Here is a 22,257-nt window from a genome sequence, read left to right as displayed (position 1 = left end):
TAAATAAATTATACCAGAGAAATGATCTAACTTACTTTGCTTCAGGGTCATATTCTGACCATATTCTTTTGAATTCATCCAAATGATGGGGGCCCAGAATGGACCAGTCACGTGTCAAATAATCAAAATTATCCATAATGACAGCCACAAATAAGTTTATAATCTAAAAAAAAAAACCAAACAAGTAATTAGGAAGAATCCACCTCGATTATTTTGATTTTTTAAAATTCAACAGGTAGTGGGTTAAGAACTCGAACAAGTAGATCAATGATTTTTGGCAAATATCGTCAAATAGCACAGAAAATATTTGCATTTAACTGCCTAACTGGAAGTCTATCAAATCATGACACAGTTCTATTTTAGAGTACTCAATGTTCTGACATTGGCTGCAACACGGTTTTGTTTCTCTTCCTCGGTTTGCCAGATCCCACTATATGAAACTGAAGAATGGGTGCAATATACATATTATGGCCCAGTGTGTATCTCAGAAAACTGTTTCTGTAGCAATAGGATTCAATTTCATGACAATACATTTTGTTAGCACAGAAGGCGATACAGAGCAGCAGAACATATATGTTTACATCAGTTCACAGAATTTTGGTGGACCACTCTCCTTTTGCAAGGAAATGATTACTGTGAATAAAACAAATCAATCAGCTTATACCAGACACCTGCAATGAGGAAAAACATATTTCAACAATTATTTTCGAGCAAATAATCCATTCTGACACAGGTTAGGGTGAAAGGTTATGTTCACTTCTCATGTGCCTCACATGAAGACGCTTGTAGAGACACAAATCCAAATTCTAAGTTTAAACAAAACAAACAGCATTACTAATAAGTCAAGGGAATTGCAGCTCTATTATTAATGCACAAAATAACAGCTATCAAAATACTAATTCAGCTTTGAAATGTGCAGCCAACCACCCTGCACACATGTGCAGTCAGGAGAAAATCTCACACGTGAGAATTTAGAATCATAGAATAGTTTGGGTTGGTAAGGACCTCTAAAGGTCATCTACACCAATTCCCTGCAATAAGCAAGGACATCTTCAGCCAGGTCAGGCTGCTCAGGGCTCTGCCCAACCTAACCTTGGATGTTCCCAGGCATGGGGGTCATCTGCCACCCCTTTGGGCAACCTGTGCCAGTGTTTCACCACTCTCACTGTAAAAATTGGCATAAAATACAGGATTTAAGACTCTGTATGGAAAAATATAACCTTGCCAAATATTTTGGATATAGGATCTTCAGTCATTCTCTCAACTCACTATGCTTCATTCGGAAGAAAGCCAAAATGCCAAAGCTCATTGCTGTTGATAAGCACAAGCTAAACTCACCAAAAATGCACAGAGCATGTAAAAACTGATAAAATAAATGATGGCAAAATTGCTTCCACATGTGTATTCTTCCCCAGGATTATAATCAGATTCTGGATCACAGCGCTTTCCAGGCAAACATGCCAGCATGATTTCCTGCCAGGCTTCTCCAGTTGCACACCTTTATAATGTCACAAAGATAAATTCAGCATTATTTGATCAAGTTGGATTAAAAATGCATTAACTTGTTACATTCTGAGAAAATACTGGAAGCTGTACAAGCCCAAATGTGAAGACAGAATATGAACATTTCAGAGTAGAAACTAATTAAAGAAAAGTACAGACCAAGTTTTAGAACTGACAAGCACAATCTGACAATGCAGACACATTTTATAAGGTAGATTAATGCACCATAGAGGCTTGCATGTAAAAATTGGAAGCCCAAACTGTGATTTACAAGTTAAATGCTTATTGCAGCAGAGGTATTGTGTACAAAAGCAGTGTTGTGTATGAAAACCTGTCATAAAATTTCAAAGTACATGTTTGCAAAAGATGAACTGTCCTCAACTGTGGTTGAAGAAATGCCTGTCTCTAATTTCTGCTATTGCATTTTTTGTACAGTTGCATAAAGCCTGTGTATAGCCCCATGATTTCAAATTTTTAAAAGACAATTATATAATTATGACATCTTTGGCTGTGTTCATTACCTGGTGTCAAAGGCATAAAGTGATTTAGATCTCAGTGGGTGATGCCTTTAGTTCCAGATAAGGAATGTCCTGCCAGTTTTGCCAGCCAGGTGAGTAACAATGCACAGGAGTTGAATTACAGAATCTCAGGCAAGAGACTGCTCAAGGTGGTCACCCTTAGAGGCATCCCTGTCCCATGTCATTCTCTCGTTGTTCCAGGACGTTTTGAAGCACTCCTGGAATGTGTTTGCCTTCTTCTTAAGCTCTCCAGTGACGGAGATCCCATAATCCCCCACCCCACATTAAGATGTAGCTACCCTCACCTTCAGGAAGTTTTTCCTATGGTTTATCTGATATTTCCCTTCTGCAAGTTACAGCCTTTACCTTTTGTCAACTCTTCAGCAAACGTAAAGAACAGTTTATTTCTTTACATTTGCAATAACTTTTCATTTCTTTGAACTATCACAGAAGTTGTACTTCTAAAGTTTTCAGTAGGGGCAGAGTCTTTTGCAGCTTTCCCAATACTCACACGGATTGATATCAGCTGGGCTGACTACATTTGGGCTCTGCCTGAAGACAGTTACTGCCCCAACAAGGAATTTCACAAGAGCTGTAATGAGTTTAGATCTGTATCACCTCACTACAGAACCCTGTTGTGCCAAAGGACACTCAGCACACAGCCACAAACAGGATGTGCTTGTTGAGCTGAATTGATTCTCACTTGCAAACACGTTTTGCACGTTTTTCATACATCAGTGAAATGGGATGCACTGAGTGAGAGTTAAGGTTTACTCACCTGAAGAGAAGAAGCACAGCTTGGGGGAAAGTCTGAAAATTGTTGTTCCTGTTTATTTGATTGTTGTCCCTCATGGCCACTTTTCCAAATACCTACAATAAACCAGAATTTTGATTTTCATTCCAGTGACCTGTGCTATCAGAAGCTGTAGGCCTTGCAATCTAAGCTTCCTTCAGGATGCATGAAATTTCACAAACACACTTTCATTACACTTTAGATTTTTCATGATAGTCATATAAGCACAGTAAATTTATCACTTATACAAGGAAAGAAAAAAAAAAGCAGCACACAAAGTTCTCTGGCGTCTTTTTTAATTTCCTGATCAAGAAAATTAGAGCCAAATAAAGATTTTCCATTGCTCTGAAAGCTCTGCCTTATACACAGCACCACTACCAAAGGAATGTTTCAATAAGCAACTTAGGAAACAAGCCTCAGACCAACCTGTTTTGAAATGCTAAAAAAATTCTCTCATTACCTGCATTCCAATGACAGCATAGATGAAGAACAGCATGGCTATCAGAAGGGCAACGTAAGGCAGAGCCTAGAAAGGGACAGGTGCATTGTCTTTTAATAATTTCACACCATCATTCTATTTCCATTTTCAAAAGTAATTTCTCCGTTCAACACAGACTTTTCCAAGGTTTTTCTTCCTATGCAAGTGCTTAAAATGTTATTGCCTGTCACTCTTAGTATTTTGCTGCATGCAATGAATACCAGCTTCATTGTATTTTAAGTTACTTCTGCCAGCAATCCAGAGGGAAGGATCTTTAGTGTTTTAATTTTATTTTCATTACTGATTCTGACAACACAAAGATACTTTGTTCTATACAGTTACAGAGTTTCATTAACTTCACATTTGTCAGTTTTCAGGAGCAATGATGGAAGTATCTATTACACTTATGAAATTGGTATTATGTAAAATATGTGTTAAATTCTTCTTCTAATAAGTCATCTAATAAAATGTCTGGAAGCATGAGATCTATGTATAACAAACCTATCCTACTTCTTTTAAATATACCAAATATTTTTCCAGGAAGTACCATAGAAATCTCACAGTAACAGCTAATATTAAATGACAAAGAATGACCCTCAGACTCACTGAAGTAATTGGTGAAATTTATTTTGGCACTAGGATGGAAATGTATTTAAATATGCTATTATTGTTAACGTTAACGAAAAAAAAATTTTTTACACTCTAGAGGGTATTGCTCCATAAAATTTGGTGTATAAATGGTTGTAATTATAAAGCTAATTTAAATAAATTGTGCTAACCTGAAATGATTTGATAAATGTCCACAGTAATGTTCTGATTCCTTCTCCTCTGCTCAGCAGCTTCACCAACCTCATCACACGGAAGAGACGGAAAAAGGTGATGGAGATCCGAGCGCTGTCTTCAGAGTTCTGAAGAGCATCATGGAGAAGTCAAACCAAATACAAACTCAAACATGCAACACTTCCAGAAAAACAACATCAAATGCCAAGGTGGAAGAGGTAAGATTTGAAATGTATCTTGAGGGCCTGTTCACCTTGATAATCATGATATGAAAGGAAAGATTACATGCTGAAAACACAGGACCTGTAGAAATGCTTCACACACCACATGCATTTCCAAGTTTTCTGGTTTGTTAATAGGATCATATTGGGTTTGTTTGTAGTAGACTCCAATAGAACACTGACAATGAATGCAAACCACTGCATAACACCTTTGCAGTAAGACAGGTATGAAAAATACAGAAAAACTTGGTGGAAAAAAGACATGGTAAAAAGAATAAACTCAAGTATAGGTAAAACCACTGGGGTCACTTTACTGATCTTACCCCAGACTCATCAGTTGTGACTGTTTCAGTTGGCTTTGGCTTTAAGAAATTAAGAACATTAAATATTAAAATCAAATAAAAGATTAAAAAAAGTTAGCTTAACCATAAACAAAATGAAGAACATTTTTAATTTCTAAATGTAAATAAATGTCTTTCAACTCAATATATGTCCTGAACAAAACATTAATACCCTTATTAAAACCATCCTCTCATCATTTGGCTGACTCATGCTAAAACATTTTTGGCTGGCTCATAATAAAATCTTCTGGTATAAAACATGTTTAAAAGATTCAATGGAAAGTAAATACAAAATAAAATATCTGCTCCCTTGTAGGCCAAACAAAATTAGCCAGCAATTTTCACAGGTTGCATGAAATTACAGCAGGAAGCCCAACTAAAACTCCAGAACAAAGCTCTGGGACCAAACTAGCCTTTCAAGGTCCTTTTCTGCTATGCCCCATTTGAAGATTAATTATTCTATCACGGGAATCTAACCCCAGTCAAGTAATTGTGTTTTATATCACATCAGGAGCTCCCTTACAGCAAAGTTAATTCACTTGAGGTAACTCAGTGATGAACACTGGGTGTTGCAGTGCTTAACAAGCACATGTTGCCAAAGGGACAAACATTTTTAGCCCCATGCCCTGAAGGCTGACCCTTCCAAAGAAGGGCCCATGAAGAGGCAATACTTGAACTCTCTCACCATACCTGAGCTGCTGTAACAGGACCAGGCATGGAGAAAGGGATCAGGATTTGATTGATCCTTCTGGAACAGATCTGTGCAGCCCTCAGGAGCTACAGGGAGCAGCAGAGGGGCACATGCGATTTCTTGTTCACAGAGCCAAACTCTGTGTCCTGTGAAGAACATCTCACTTTTCTCCATTTATTCTCTCTGTCAGATTTTGGAGAAGCCTTCCTCAGAGCCTAAATGGTCATGCACTTTGCAGAGCAGGCAGGAAAGCTTAAAGGACCAACGTCCTGTGCTTGCTTGTGCACAGACTTGCAGCAGCTTCTTCCAAAATTGGGAGTGTCTTTAAAAACATTTATAGCACTAGGAAAAATGGGATTCTGGATGTTAGATCCCAGTGATGGCTCTTACTCTCTTGCCTAAAATATCCTCCTTTTAAAGGGGCCCCTTTCAACAATTCCTGTCACATAGAGCAGCAGTGAACACAATGCCTCCCCAGAGCTGCTTCCAGCACGCTGTGGATGCACCAGTCACACTCAGTGCCACACTTCACCTACTCAAATCTCACACACTGCTGTTAGTCAAGATAAAACTTGAGGAGAAGGAAGGGAAAAGAGAGGAGCTGATTCTGTTGAAAATATGTTATACAAAGATACTATGGTAAAGAAAAGCAACAAGGGGTAGTACTTCAAAATCAGATCATTATTAAAATACTAATTGTTTTCTCTATTACTTTTTCTTTCAAAATGTATATAATATCAAGGGATCACAGGGGGAAAATAAGGTAAAAATAACTGTTTGCTCAACAACGTGCAATCTACATATGGATACATTACTGCCCTGCCAGCATATCAATGTATTCTGAAACAAAGAGTTTTTAACTGTATAAGGGATTATTACTGAATTTGGGCATTAAATTAACCAAAACCCAGATCTCCTTATTAAACTTTAACAAGAAGAATATTTGTAAAACTGGCTGTAACATCTAAACTTTCTAGGAACTTATATAAAATAGACAGAAAATCAGCTGCTAAGCAAAGACAACAGCTTCATTAGAAATTCCCTGTGAATTTCAACAATTTTAAATAAAATCATCAAAATATAATTAAGGTAAAAATCATTATCACAAATATCATAAATGTCAAAATATCACAGATCATGGAAACAATCTTGCAAAGCTGCCTACCTAAATCAACCCCAAACCTGCACCAGTGCACACAGACCCGCACTGCTACTGACTCTTTAGCACAGAAAAAAAATCCTTTTCAACTTAAGCTTTAAAGAAAAAATGTTTCATTACACCTTCTGCAGATGAAGCCTGAAATGTCATATTAATCTCTGGTGACTGAGTCAGGTTGAGCTTCATATTCTCTTAAATAGTGAGCGAATTACGTAATTTGCTTCAGTATTTTGTATCATCAAAAATTGAACACAGTTATTTGACAGAGATCAGATTAAAGTACAGTATCATCACAAATTGACACTAAAAAAAAAATTAAATAAAATGTTGGGCTTGGCATTTGGGAATTTTTCCCACTATGTTTTATCGGAGAAGAACAGGGCCCCAAATAAGTTAGCATCAGTATTAGGATGGCAATATATAATGGGATAGATAATACCAGAAAAAAGATACTTTGCTCCTCCACATTTTTATTTAATCACTTTTCCAAATGAAAAAATAATGAGTTTGCATTACGACTTGGTTATGAAAAAAAAACAACTCTCAAAAGGAAAAGTCAGTAAAAAAAGGTTTTGTACACATAATTCTCTTAGTAATTACTTAATTCTCACTTTTAAAAATGCAGAGGTCAGATTACCCAAACTATGTGATCAGTTCTACTGGAGCTGCTCAGGAATGATGATCCCTCACTTTTTCTGTCAGGAGGTCACTGAAGGTATTTTTGTTTGCACAGTGGTGTATGCCCAGGACTGCCCAAGGCACACTCCCCTCATGAATCCCTCTTTCTCAGCTTCTTCAGACTAAGAAGTCCTAATTGCCTGCTTCTGATGGCTGATCTGATGCTGCTGGGGAGTGTTAGGATGTCATATGCAACAGATTACAAATTATGGACACTGGAAAGCGCAGGCCAGTAATGAAAAATAAAAACACTCTGTTCACAAAAAGCAAATTGTACAATAATACCAAGGTGGAGATAAATGCTAGAAACAAAATGTGAACATGAACTCCTGATATGAGAGGAGTTTTTCCTACTGAAGATGAAAATATTCATCACTGGGCAAGTGTTTTGGGTTTGACATTTTAGAGTGTACCTAATTTTTTACCCTCTTTGGCATTTCCCTCCGATAATACAGCAGCTTCATTGATTTTACTAATACCAATTAAAATGAAGCTAATATAGTGATGTACCACAAAAGAAAACATTATTCATTCTTATTTATAAAGGAAATGCTCATCTGGGAGACAAAGTTAGTTAATGGTTATGTGTGTCCTTCCAGCATGAAGCAATGCTCAGATCTGGGAAACTGAGATAAAGATAAGACAGTCTTCAGCAACAAAAACAGACAGACTGACAGGAACAGAGTGTCTGCTTCCTACAGATAAGGAAAAACCAGACACTCCCCAAGCACACAACCTTATTTGCAGCATCAGTGACATTATGTGCACATACACACGTAAGAAGGTGGCACATTTTGAATTTGTACATGTAGGGAAGTATTAGAATAGACCTGAGCCTGAGGGGGACAGGCTGAGCAGAGACTGCCTCTGAGGATGATATCTGCTGACAAGAATGCAAATAAAAATATTACCTGTGGTCAGACAATCTACATCCAGCCTCCTCCTTCCCCTCACCTTCCATCAATCATTCCAATGCTACTTGGTCCTAAATGCTTTGGGACTGGCTGGTCATTGGTAGGATTATTTTGTCCCTCAAAAACTGGGACTCTGTGATTCGTACGATGGCAGGTGTACCTCTGTCTGCTAGAAGTCTGGTAATGGGCACAGCTGGAATAAAAGGACAGCTTCTGCTTTCCCTGCTTGGCTGGCAGACACATTGCAACGAGGAGAATGAGCACAGAGACCTCCCTCATTGTTTTGCCTGTTCTGTCAGCCATGGGACAGCTACACCCGAAGCCTGGGTCAGCAAAGCACTTCATAACCATGTAATTTTGAGCTAATCATGAAATACTTCAAATAGGCAGTAATATATGATTTTTCTTTTAGTTAATCAAAGTGTGACAGAACAGTTTTCTTCCTCAAACAATCCCAACCCTCAAAATATATAACCAATGATCAACCTAAATTTCTGACTCCCTGATCAAAATATTTGCTACCAATTTTGGCCAAGTACTAATGCTGCTTATGAAAAATTTAGCACATTTCATAAACAGGAACTCCTTGTTGCATTCTTCATATTGCAACAAATGTTCAAAATAAACATCCTGACTAAAAAGAACTTCAGTGTCAAAACTGTGAATAGTGTGAAACAGATTGGATCATGCACTGGAAGCAAACTCTGTGCTTAAACAAAAAATAAACATGGTGAAAAACAGTGATGTTAGTAAATGGTGTTGGTCAAATGCTTCTTTTTTGCATATCGTCCCAAAGGGTCCAAGACTATGTCAGAACAAATGACATATGGTGACAATGTCCTCATCACCACAATTAAAGAAGGAAGCATCTGAATGACAAACACATATGATGACAATAGCATAGCAAAACATTCAGGTTGCCAAAATATCTCCAGAAACGTGTGCTATGAGTCCATGTGCATAAACACACACGATTTGTTCAGAGAATAGCTACTGCAATTCAAATGTGAGCAAGAAATTTTCTTCATAGTCTTATCAGTGCTCTGCTATTCCCTGTTCAACATGAACCAAATGCCCATAAACATCAATTAATAAAAATTTTAAGTCAACATGAGAAACACCAGAGAAGATTTTTAAAAAGTGTCTTTTCCCTTGTAAAAGATCTAAGTTCACAATTAATATGTTGGTGGCATAGGGTAATATATGATAACTAATAAATTATTACCATTAACACCATGGAAGCAGCTCAGAAATTTATTTTTGGCTCCAAATTAAATATTGCAACACTGTAGAGATTTATTGCACTAAGACTTCACACTAATGAAAGCAAAGCTGGATGAGAATGTAGTTTTCAGATTTACCCTTAAGCCTAAAGAGAAATGTTTGCAAAAGTCTACAAAAGATATCAACTGTATCCAAAAGTACAAATTACTGGCACCAATACCTAACATGTGATAGGGGTGCATAAAGTGGTACTCAAACTGAACTGGACTTGTTCAAAGTTGAGTCCAGAATCTCTTACAGGAGGTAGACATGAGGTTTTTATTCCACTCCTCCACAGAGGCATAAGGTCAAGATTCAAGACAGACAGGTTTTCCTGAGGGGCTCAGGAGGAAGATATAAATGCTGTTCCTTTAAGCCCTATTTCAGCAGAAAATCTGAAGTTCATTTAACATCAAGAATAAAATCAGTCCCACAGAGATGGCATTGACCATTTACATAAAAGACGAGGAAAGTGAACTCTCCACTATTTTCTCAACATTTTGGCAGCACATGAATGGTAAAGGAAACTTTAAAAATGTGACTTAAAACCTTCACAACCACTACTGAAACAATGTGATCATGCTTCTAAGTCATTCAGTGTTGGTCAGACAAATGGCTTCTGAGCTGACAAATAAGATCATTTCTAGACAGTCAGGCCAGATTGAAACTTGTATGTTATTTCCTTTCAACAACATACTTTATTTCCAATTTATTTCTCTCTCATTCTCCTAAGTTATAGATATCCCTCTCCCAGATTGGACTGACCACACTTTGTGCCTGCCAATCGTTACTCTGCTTTTTTAATTGAAAAGCAACCATTTCTATGACCACACAAGATCTTGCATGTCATGTGAAAGTTTCTGAAAACAAAAGGGCACAGAACCCAAAAGTATTTATATAGGTTTTAGTAGTGGTTTTAATTTTTTTTATTGGTACACCATAGGTATTTTTACTTATATATACTTGCCTCTAATAATTTCTAAAAATAAAATGAACATGAAAACCAATTAGGTTCATAAAAGAAGAAGGTTGAAGGAAGGGATATTAAATGAAAGAGTAAATTAAAAAGACAATCACAGAACATTTTTAATTGCCAAAATATATGTTGCTCTGAGGTGGTTCATTTCTGGAGTTGCTCACTGATCCAGTCCTTGAGAATGCTGACCAATCCTGTAAATTGCTTAATACATTAAAGACTGACTTCCAGAGGCACCAAAAATATCCCAACCACAGTAATTTCCTGGATTATGTGAGAGTGGGAGGTTACTGGATCAGAAGAATCAGCCTCAGGGAAGCATATATATTATTATAAAATGTAAAAAAAAATTATCAACAAAATAAAAGAGATGCCATTTAATTTCCAGTACTTAATACTGAAATCAAGGTGATGTGTACCTAGGCAGTCCAATCCATTCTCTTGTAAAAAATGGGTGAGATGCAAACTTGTTGTTTTCTAGAAGAACTCACTGGCCTTTGCAATGGATCTAAGCATACCCAGGATGCTGCTGAGCTGTTTCCACAGCACGAGGCAATCACATATGTGACCCAACAGGAGTGTTTGGTTCACACTGAGGACATGAAGTACTCACACTCATGTTTCCTTTACACTGCTCAATTAAGATGGTTGCAATTAGAACTGCGACAGGACCTGATTTTCTGTCAGTGCTGGTGATTTTTTACCCTCCTCCAAATCAGCCCTCAAACAAGGCTGAGCTTCCTCAGCTTAAGAAGTTTCTGTAGTGGGACTTCTCACAGCTGCTATTGCAACCAGGCTTGAAATCCCATTGGAAACAGAGTCTCATTAGCATCTCAGCAGAGCTGTAGATTTCCCAGGATCACTGTCAGTGTCAGATAACAAGTACAGGTGGAATGGCACAATTCAGAATGCTGAAAAAACACTGAGCCAAAGATTCTAAAATATGGGATTTGGATTACAGAAATTTACACTAAACTAATCAAGTAGGAATAGTTCAGTAGAATCAAAAAAGTAAAAGTAATAAAAGCCTAAGAAATTTCCCTGGACACTCTGCAGCATTAACTGTTTCATGTTGAAAATGGGAAATCAAGCCCAGAAATATATTGAAACCATAATACATTCTTGACTTGCACAAACAAAGCACAGAAAAGTGGCAAGACCAGAAACAGACAATACTTAGAACACAAAGAGCCTGCTGTGCAAAACTAGAAGTCAAAGATGAGCATTTTTCCCCTTGTGAGTATAACATGAAAACTAAGAAATGGCAGTGCTGGTTGTTGACTGTGGTGTGTACTCATCTTGGAGATCATTAATTGGTCTCCAGAATATTTTCAAGACAACTGTGAGAATTCCTAAATGACAGTGTTCTTCACAGCTGGCAGCTCAGCAGTGACCAGTTAGAAGTAGAGCTGTCCAATTAGCACTGCCCATACACTGGTAAATCCTGCTTTGGCCATGGAAGTACCTCTGAGATCTTTCAATCTCTTCACAATCAAATACATTTTGCAGTTATGAGGGAAAGCTGTTCTGAATGATTGGTCTTTTTACACTCCTCAAATACACTCTTCACCTACACCAGTACTACTGTGAATGGAAATCATGGGTAAATTGCAAACATTTGAGCTGTAAGTCTAAATCCAAAACTTTTCTGGGGAAAAAAAAAACCTAAACTAAACAAAACGGACAAAAAACCCCAATCAAAAATAAATCAGAGGCGGCTTTTAAAAACATGCTCCATGAAGAATAATTATACTTTAAGAAATGTCTCAAGGGGACACTGCAGTTCTGGGCTGATTGACCCTCCCTGTCAGCTCAAGATCCTTCAGTTCACAGAAAGATCCATCCCCACAGAACTGAGAAAAATCAGTCTGAAATCAAAAGGTCAGGATAAAGTTCTTCTGCTCCCATGTTGTTACATCACTCCTCCTTTTTCTTTCCAGAAATTCAGACAGTCATGAGATTCTCACAGTTTAACACAAGACCAGGAAACAATTTCAAGGTCAATCAGTTGTCCAAACACCTATATGTGCAATGGCCATCAGTCAAAATTCTGGTGAAATGTGGAGTTTTCCAAGTACTTTAAGAGTAATTCAAATTTCCGAACACTTACTGCAGGATATGAAAAGCAAAAGGATTGGGAAAAAATCCACAGCATGGAAAGCCTTACTTTCTATGTGCCCTTTTTCTGCTACCTCATGAGATATGAATGCTAACATTAAAACCCAAACTTCCCACAGAAAAATAAATCATCATTTATTAAACCAAGCCACTAAAAACTTACAGAATCTTGAATTATCTTGGTCAAGTTACCTACAAAAACCAATGGGCTTCAAGTAAAATAGTAACATAAGCTTAATTCTTTTTTATATATATTTTCTGTGCATATATAGAAGAACAACTCTTATTGTCTCACTGTGCTGTGTGCATGTGCAACTATACAAGTTTATAAATAGGTAATAGCAGCTTGTACAAACATCTGTATCAGTGTTTTGTTCTTTGATTCCAGGATTAAACATACTTTTCTAAAAAAGGACTTTTTTGGGGATTAAGTTTACATTTTCTGTATTTCTTGATGACAGCAATTACTTTTTAGTGCATGAACAGTTGCTACTTACATTAACTTCTGTTATAGCAATATCAACGACGCTACCAACAACAATTAAGGCATCAAAAGTGTTCCATGCATCAGTGAAATAGTGCTGTTAGGACAAGCATTCAGCAGAAAGAGAGCAAGAGAAAAACACAAACAGAAAAAGAGAAGAAAAGGACAGTGTTATAACACAGAAACACTCTAGGCTTCTCTGATGTACCACTATACAATCTAAACTTTCCCTTTCATAGCTAAAAGAAATTGGCAGAAAAAAAAGGCTATTTATTTCCCATATCAACATAATTGACCTATGACTGGTCTGTACTCAAAACTTTAGAAACATCAGATCAAAATCTGTGACTTGTCCAGATGATGGAAATAGTGGGGAGACAGAGAAAGAGAAGTAGGGACTGGGGAAAGTAAGCTGGGATATACTCACATCAGCTTCACTGAGAACGACGTCTACTATGCTGCCAATAACGATGAGGGAGTCAAACGTATTCCAGGCATCACTAAAATAGCCCTGAACAGAGCAGGCAGGGTGCAAACGTTTGTGATTACACATGAAATGTCAAATATTTGCATACTTCTGTTTAGTTTTGCATAAACAGAAATTAGTTAAACAAAACCTGTGGTCTAATGAGAAAACAAAACAAAACCAAACAATATTGCCTACTGAAGGAAAAGCAACATATATGTGCATGTGTGTGTATATATATAATTATATATATACATGTACAGACACACACACAGACACACACACACTCTACACATGCAGAACACACCATCAGATAAGCACGGTGTTGGCAAGCAAGCCATCATCCAAAATTGGTTTTGGGCTTCTAGCAAGGCTGAAAAATTCTAACATATATACCCTAATGAGGACAACAAGACCCCTTTCATTATATTTCTGCAAGACGAAGCCAATTGAAACCTCCCTCACATGAAGGAGTTTGTGACAGTCTTATCTAAGTGATTGGTAAAATATTCAAAGGGTCAGGTCTCACCACTGGCTAAACATGCACAGTTATTAATGTGAGACTGTGTATAAAGGTTGGAGAACTGCCTTAATCTTCTATTCTTAAACTAGGTCTAATATAGGAACTTATCCTACATTTGCAGTCAGAGGCTGACTCTGTAGCCAGTGAAGTCAGTGCTAAGAACCACAGCAACCGGAACAATTTCTTAATGCTTTTGGTTGGTGCAGCCAATCCAGTGTCTGAAAACTCATTTTCATAAATTGCTTCATCACCCTTCTGACATTTTATGGTTTTAAATATATTCCCCACGTGTGTGTTACTGGGACATGGCTGCAAAGGGTTGTAAAGGGCTATCATGCAATTAGCTGACTATGGGCATAAAACTGCATGTTTGAGCAGAGATAATTCAGAAGAATCCTCCAGGTAGGTTCCAGTGTGGAACAAATCAAGATATATTACAATTGTTAACTAGGGAGACCAGAGTTTTCTGAAATATGTGGATTTTTCCTAGTTACTATAGAAATGCAGAACTGCAAAAATTACTGAACTTGCCCTTTACCTCATTCAGATATATTAATGTATCAGTCGACCATGACTAAGGAATGTGAATTACGTGACAAAGGCTAAAATGTACATTTTGTACATGTACATTTCTTGGTAATTAATTTTAAAATACTAACTTTTCAGCCACTATTGAAGGTCTAAAATAATACATTTAGCAAGAAGTTTAAAATTACAAATCTGCTAATCTAACCTTATGTCTAGTTACACTTTTTATTACACTGTTTGCTCTAAGATAATGTTTTAGCTGAGTAGTTTAAATTACATGAGTTGTTAGCAGAGAAAAGCAAAATCAGGTCCAAAATATTTTACAATTTGACTGATATTTTTCTCAAGATTTTAAACTGTTAGATTTTCTAGTAATTTCACAGTTTAAAGTAATGCACTTGAGTGCATTACTATTTGAAAAAAAGGCTTATTTTGTGTGGAAATTTGCTCTTGGAGACTATGAGAGAGCTGCTACAGTAGACAACAGCTCTATATTTTATTCTTGGAAAGGAAGCAGTATCAGGAAAGGCTCATTATGTTTCTGATGCTACTCTCTTTTAAAACACAAATTGCTACAATCATTCCTTTGTCTAAGGAAGGCGCAGTAAGAGGAAAATAGATCAGAGTATTGTTATCTCTACAACCCTTTGCACTACTCTGGTTCTTTGGGAGCAACCATCAATTCCAGTCTTGGGGCAGAAGCCAGTGCTCGTGGATTTGGCCTCCTGAAGAAATGCCTCCATTCCTAAGAGCTCTTGCACAATTCCCTATCACTCCCTCCCTACTCATCCTGCTGCATGGGAACAAGCCATTCCCAAAGTTTTACTAAGTGAGCATCATGCTGAGCCACCTCAACAATACTGAAATTTATAATCCTAATGAGATTAGCAGCTGCCAACCAAAGAAAGGCAGCTTCTCTCATCATTTCTTCCTGATCACTCACATTCTTTAATTCTAAGAATCTCCCTTGATTTTAGAATAGCAATATTTTTATATATATATATATATAGACAAAATAAGAGACTATTGGCAAACAGCAAACACATAATCAGCACAATCCTGAGCTGTGCTATCCATCTTCCTCTACAATGGGAACCAAAAAAGGTCCTCCAAATAAAGGATAGTTTCAGCTATAGAAAAAGTTACTTTACTAGACATGCTACAAGATAAAGCACTGAAATGAAAAAAATCACATTTTGATTCAATACAGCTAAAACACTTTACAGCTAAAATAATCCACACATTTATTTATTTATTTTACGAAACCTTTTCCATCAGTATAGACAAATATTGTTCAAACTAATATGTAAAGCAAAAGCATACAAATAAACAAAAAACTAAGAGAAAATAAAGATGGTTTTGGAAAAGGGAGGAATGGACAAGTCACAGCAAATAAACATCATGCAAATAAGTTGTTTTCACCACTGCAAGGACCCAAGATCAATTCACTTACTAGCCATCTTTCCTTTTTTCTTACAAAAATCTGATGTAAAACGACATGGAAAATCATTACAAGTTTAAGCAACAACTGGCTACCAGGAAGCTGTACATACAGTATGTGTGGATGTATTATTTTTGATTCCAGAGCTGTATTTTGTTTTGAATGGCACTGAACCATGCTGAGCAACAGAGTTTAGCAAATGTGAAGAAAAAGGCCTGTTCTTTTAGCTTATATTATGGAAAATTTGCTCATTGAGAAATGTTGAAGGACAAAATCACAAATCCTGGGGAATATGTAGGCATGGAGGATTAGCAACAAAGTATGTTTCCATACATCTACCACATAAATATTTTAGTTCTTCTAGTACTCTCTTGGAAAATTTAGGGCCTCATTCTGCAAAGTCTTGTGTGATCCAATCTCCCAGTCAAGTGTGGCAGACACTCAGCACCACCTTTACTATCTAGCACTTCTCCAGGTTTTATGTATTTCAGAGCTGGAAGTCAGTCTGCAGTGCCTTGGTTTTACACAACACAATATCATAGTAAGAGTATCAATAATTTATAGTAGCCTTAAGTTTATATGACCAGCAAAACCAAAAGATCACCGTTTTCACAGGACTTTTGTCAACATATTAAGGGGACACTGTCAAGCAGATGAGATAAAAACTAACAGGTTTTTATTTATTATTTTCTTTTACAGAGGGAGTAGAGGAGTTTTTATTTGATGCTTTGAACATCTCTGAAACAACTTTTTAAATGCACAAAATTAATAAATAAAACTTTATTCTGTCAGACTAGCCTAAGAGACCCACCCACCAGTGACACAGACATAGAAGAAATTAATCAGTCTCATGGACCCTAAAGAGAAACATTAAGTTTGGTTTCAGATTGTTCCTACTATTATTAAACCTTAATATGAGTTAAAGCAATTAATTGTTGTTTTAAACATACATCTATTTTGAAATTTAGATTAAAGACATTAAAATTCTGCTTAAGGCTGCTAGCTGATTTGTGATTATTAATGAACTATGTAATACATGTTGCAAATAGGTTCTGTTAAAGAGTATCTGATAATTTAAAAGGTTATGATCTCCAAAGAATAACAGGAACAACCTTAATTGTACTTTATTCCCTTCCTGCTAATTAGTCTCTTCCAAAAGTCTGATTATTATCATAGTCTTTAAACCTTGTCCTGCTAATTAGCAAGTTTAAGGTGTTCTGCATCTATGGGGGACCACAATTCAGGAAATGAGAACCTTCCACTGGCAGTGTCTGCCCTTCAAACTCTCAGGGTTCAGATCCAGGGATCTCTCACAGTGAAAGCATCCAGTCAGATAGAAAGCATGTTGCAACAGAATTAAAGCTCAAATTGTACAGAGTCTTAGAGACCAGTGTTAAGACATTGCATTTGCTAACGAGTAGGAAGCCCACAGTACAAATGGAGCACTGTGATTTGTACACTCATGATCAGACCACTGTGTTTTGCATTAGCTGCTATTTCTGACTACAGTCACAAGTGCATGGAGAACCATACAAGGATTCACAACCTTCTTTCAAAAAGCAGATGAAAAAATGCAGCAAAGTCCTCTGTGCAAAACAAGGATATAGAACAGGAAATACAGATCAGGAAACACAACCAGCATACTCATGACACTGTGGTCCACACAGCTGAGCTATCTCCTCTGGGGCCTCATATTGTGCTATTTTTCATGTGAAACCCTTAGCGTTTAAATAAGATAGCTGACACAAAAATACAAATAAATTCATTAGAAATGTACAATGGACTGGACAGTGCAGAGCGAGACTAGGGGAGAGTGGGTAAACATTCACCCAGAACTCCACAGTTCACATCTCAACACCAGATCTCAAGTGATGGATAATTTGTTCACTTCTGCAGGCAAATATGAGCTGGCTTTAAACCAAGTAGCTGAAGCTGTACAGCCAAGCTCAGCACTAAATGCAAGCTGAATAAATAGTTCTGAAAATCTGGAAAGCTGCTGTACTGCTGCTGCAGCCTGAGCCCTGGGCAGCCGTGCTGTGAGCACAGAACTCCCTGGGCCAGAGCAGGAACAGGGCTGCCTGCAGAGCTGCAGTCAGCCAGGGCTGCTTCACACCAGCAAAGGGCACAGCTCACAGCCAGCTCCACAGGCAGATATCCTGGTTGCTTTAAAAGAAGGGCAATGGCAAATGAAAAGTACCAGTCTTGGATGGTGAGATCAGTAAACTTCAAACGGCTCATCTGGTTTTTTTCAAATTCCATGTATAGCAAGTGAACACATTTACTTATTTACATAGCCCACAATAAACATTAATCTTGTTGTACTGGAAACAAATTTAGTCTATTTTTCCATCATTAACTTCTGCACTTCATAAATGCAGTATGAGAACTGAACAAAAAACAGGATAATTTTATCTTTTTTTCAATTGTAGTTATCACTTTCTCTTGCAAATCTACTTTTGAAAATGTGTCTGCATCATTCATATTGACAGTGTCCCTTTAAGACAAGGAATCAACCACTCAGTGTGAGGCCTTCGAACAAATATTATGTATATATAACTGAAAACATAAAAATCTAAAAAGGCTATTGAATATGTAAATTATTTATATGTATGTTTGTAATACTTGGCTATATTTTATAAAGTAAAGAAATTATTTTGCATTTTAGAATAGGAAATAATACAGGATACAGGTCTTTACTGAAGATTAAATTAGTGTGAAGTAATGAACATAGTACCCAGAACAGGAGACATGGTAAAGCTTGTAACAGGAAATGATTTATCTGATTTAGAAAGGGACATTTTCATTACCTCAAAGTATTCTAGATCTCATCAACCACTTTGTAAGATTTTTTTTTTTTTTATACCTGCATTTCATTTCCTGGAGTTACACTTTATTATAGTTTCTCTGATAGATAAAGGTGGGAAATGTTGGTTCTTTTTGTTCATTGAATAATATACAGCAAGTGTGAAACTCATTATACTTAATTCCTGTGGTGATGACCTAATTAAAGCATATCTTCAACTTACCTTGGGTTTGAATGCAATCAGTTTCAAAACCATTTCAACAGTGAACACTCCTGTGAAAACCATATTCATAATGTCCATCGCATCATTAAATAGTTTAGACTGTCCATAGTGCTGTGAATGAAAAATAAAATACTTACAAAAGTAAAGGCTTTAAAATATTAAGTGAAAGCAAGGCAGCTTAAGACAAAAACACAGCACAGGAAAACATTTTCTAGTAAAATTTATGAAGCACATCTATATATGTGGAAGATTAGCTGAATATCCCTGGTCAAGCATGGAACTGTTTAAGTCTATTCTGTTTAGGCACTGAGCAGAACAGAATTGTCATTCCTTGACATCCTAAGGGAATCTCCAGAGAGATGGTTGTGAGAGGAAAATGGTTCCCTCAAAAGAGGAGTATTAGACAACAACATTTTCCCAAGTTTTATATGCAAGGTTTTAAAATTACCCAGGCTTGTGTCACACCTGCTTAGAAAGCCTGAAGTATGGTAGTCACAAAATAACACAGTGTGTAGGAGGTGTATTTTTCAGAGGACACAGTGCATGCAAGTTTAATGAAAAAAGCAGAATGGTTTTATAAACTGAATCCAAACCATTCTTTTTCTTATCAAAATCTGAAATACTAGGGAAATTTTTTTTTTAGCAATTGTCACAGAAAAGTACTGTGATCAGAAGTGCTTTCTTTAAAATTCCACTCCATGAAAAATACAGGTTGCCAGAAATTAAAGGCATCGTATCCTTCCCTGCAATTTATGCCAACAGCTTCAAGAGAGTTTCTGGTTTTCCTACCTGCATAGCCAAGCAAAGGGTGTTCAGCATGATGAGGACAAACATGATGTACTCAAATCCAGTAGAATTCACCACATACCAGAACTTGTACTGGTAAGGATTTTTTGGAATATATCTACGGAGAGGACGTGCCTTCAAGGCATACTCTACACACTGACGCTGAAAGCAAATACAGCAAAAATTGTTAGACTGTAACTCAGCACTTAACCAAAGTGCAAATTATTAAATATAACTCTCAAAACCAGACAGTCCAGCTACTTGATGTAGGGCCTTTTTATTATTAAGTGTTAATAAAGTGCACAAGCAGCTCACCAATCCTCACTTGATTATTTACAACTGTATCTAACCATGTCTAACCATATACACTGCTCAGTCACATGCAAAAATCAAATAATGCTCATGGAAATTCTGGAGGGTTTTGCCTTTTTACACGAATATATTATAGAACATACAGGTATAGTACATATAGTCATCTATAAACCATGTCTTTACTCCCTTTTCAACTACCAATGGGCTTGCTTAGCATAAAACCATAGAGTCAGCAATATAAATACTGAGGTGGTCTTACTTCTAATAGCTCACTTAAATTGCCCAGCAAAATCACATATGTAGGAACATCATGGATTCATCTCATAATCTATTAGCACCCCAAATCTTCAGGGCTGGGCCTCCCACTTGTCTCTGGAGGAATTCTTACAGGCCCTGACTGACAGGATACATGGTGCAGAAAGAATCCTGGCTATGGTCTCATGCTTGGCTTTCTTTAAATGAAGTGTGTTACAGTCAGCTAAGAATACCTGGAAAATTGTGAGTTATGAGTTTCTCAGCCAAAGGATTAAACAGTAAATAGCAACAGATTTTTGTAATTTTAATCTGAATATCCCCCATTAATTTCTAAATAAATGGGGGTGAGAAGTGGAACATTTTGAACACCTGAACTTTGAACACTTTCAGTCTATTCAGAACACAAAAACTGTTTTCCGGTTCTTAGTGTAAAACCTATCTCTGCCTCAGGATAACCTGGCAAGTGCTGTATTCTTATTAATGTGACACCAAAAAGCAAGATGCTAAGAAGCCAACAAGCTTAGTGGACCACCTTTCACAACAGAAAGACTGATGGATTGAGCTCACAGAAACAGGAATGTACAACAACCTCAGTACCCAGTTAAATAAATACCCAGACAGCAAAAAACTCAAATAAATAAACGCTAAGCTATGTGTCTGGTGCCCTCTTCTGCCCCAAAGCAGAAAGGAAGTTCTTCATGCATAAACAAAAAAGGCTACTTCTAAAACTTAAGAATTCATTATTCTTTTAACCTGATTTTTGTCCAGTTCACAGTTCTTGTACTCTTGTTCTCCCTGTTCTTGGAATGTAACAATCACAAAACCAACAAATATGTTCATCATAAAGAAAGCAATAATGATGATATAGATGATGAAAAAAATGGAGATCTCCACTCTATAGTTGTATACAGGTCCTACATTCTCGCCATTTGAATCTATGTAAGATTATAGCAGCCTGAAAAAAAAAAAAAAAAAAGAAAAAAACAAAATTTTATCTTTATTACCATTAAAATGAGAAAATATTAAAGTATGCAGACTCAGAGGACAGGTTTCAGAAATGGTCTGATGTTCACTTTTATCCTCCTTTACTTATTGATAGTGCTTTCAAGAATATAGAAACCAGAACAACCACAGCACACATTGCTATATTCTTTTTTTCTGAAAGAATTAAGATAATGACCCAATGGTTGTCATTTGCATTTATTTATTTATCCAAATAAAATTTTCTCATTTAGGGAATTAGTGAGTGGCAGTTAGCTCTTCCTAGGTTTCTCTATGAGTGTACTACTGCCTGATTTTTTAGTAAAAGGTTTACTTGAAGGCCTAAAACTTTAACATTATTTAAGGACCGTTAATGGATAAGCATCTAAAATTAGAGCTTCCATTAGAGCTGAGGACTAGGTCCTTATAGTAAAAGTAGCAAGACTGGGAATCAAACAATATTAAAAGCTCACCTTCTCTTACTTTTCCTGAAACATGGGATAAGTGCACAGATTCAGGATAATGTGTTTTTTACTTCCTCCCTCTTTACACCACCACTTAAAACTGCTTTACTGCCCAAAAATATCTGGTAAATGATAGTGAATTGTTCTGGAAAAAGCAACTCTCGTAACAACGCTGTGAAAACATGGAGAACCCACTCACGCTGGCCAGCCTTCAAAGGTGGAGACTGTAAAAAGGGCCATCATAGCAGACAGAACATTATCAAAGTTGAAATCACTGTTTTGCCAGACCCTCTCTTTGACCATGGGACTATCGACATCTCCATCCTTATAAACGATGTATATTCCTCTGTGGGAAAGAGACTGTCATTAGTGAAATACTGAGCTAACCTCAGAGTTACTCAATGCACTATTCAAAGCTCTTTCTTTTATTCCCCCTCATGTCTGTTTTATTTCCTTGCTAACCTGTGTTTTCTGGTGGATTTAAGATAACAATTCTGATTTGCACAACCCTAAATGGCCTGACATGTGCCTGCCCGTACACAGTTTAAGTTATTCAGA

The 22,257-nt window shown here is 36.9% G+C and overlaps 1 protein-coding gene and 1 long non-coding RNA gene across 2 annotated transcripts in view; one reads left to right on the top strand and one right to left on the bottom strand.

Moving 5' to 3' along the window:
* The window catches only part of CACNA1D (calcium voltage-gated channel subunit alpha1 D), a 169,564-nt gene that overhangs the window by 29,805 nt on the left and 117,502 nt on the right, over positions 1-22,257 (bottom strand). Inside the window, 10 exon segments of the mRNA XM_017732415.1 lie at positions 36-163; positions 1,339-1,498; positions 2,800-2,891; positions 3,275-3,340; positions 4,072-4,200; positions 13,345-13,428; positions 18,902-19,012; positions 19,691-19,849; positions 21,008-21,209; positions 21,899-22,048. Coding sequence (XP_017587904.1) covers positions 36-163; positions 1,339-1,498; positions 2,800-2,891; positions 3,275-3,340; positions 4,072-4,200; positions 13,345-13,428; positions 18,902-19,012; positions 19,691-19,849; positions 21,008-21,209; positions 21,899-22,048 — 1,281 coding nt within the window.
* LOC108446265 overlaps positions 4,128-22,257 on the top strand; it is a 34,091-nt gene continuing 15,961 nt past the window's right edge. The window contains exon 1 of the long non-coding RNA XR_001861408.1: positions 4,128-4,290. This is a non-coding gene — a long non-coding RNA (uncharacterized LOC108446265). The remainder of the gene's footprint in view (positions 4,291-22,257) is intronic.

This window comes from Corvus brachyrhynchos, unplaced genomic scaffold, assembly GCF_000691975.1.
Source record: "Corvus brachyrhynchos isolate BGI_N302 unplaced genomic scaffold, ASM69197v1 scaffold4, whole genome shotgun sequence".
Classification (NCBI taxonomy): Eukaryota; Metazoa; Chordata; class Aves; order Passeriformes; family Corvidae; genus Corvus; species Corvus brachyrhynchos.
Note: the sequence above shows the minus strand (reverse complement) of the source record. Positions and strands in the feature narration are given on the sequence as shown.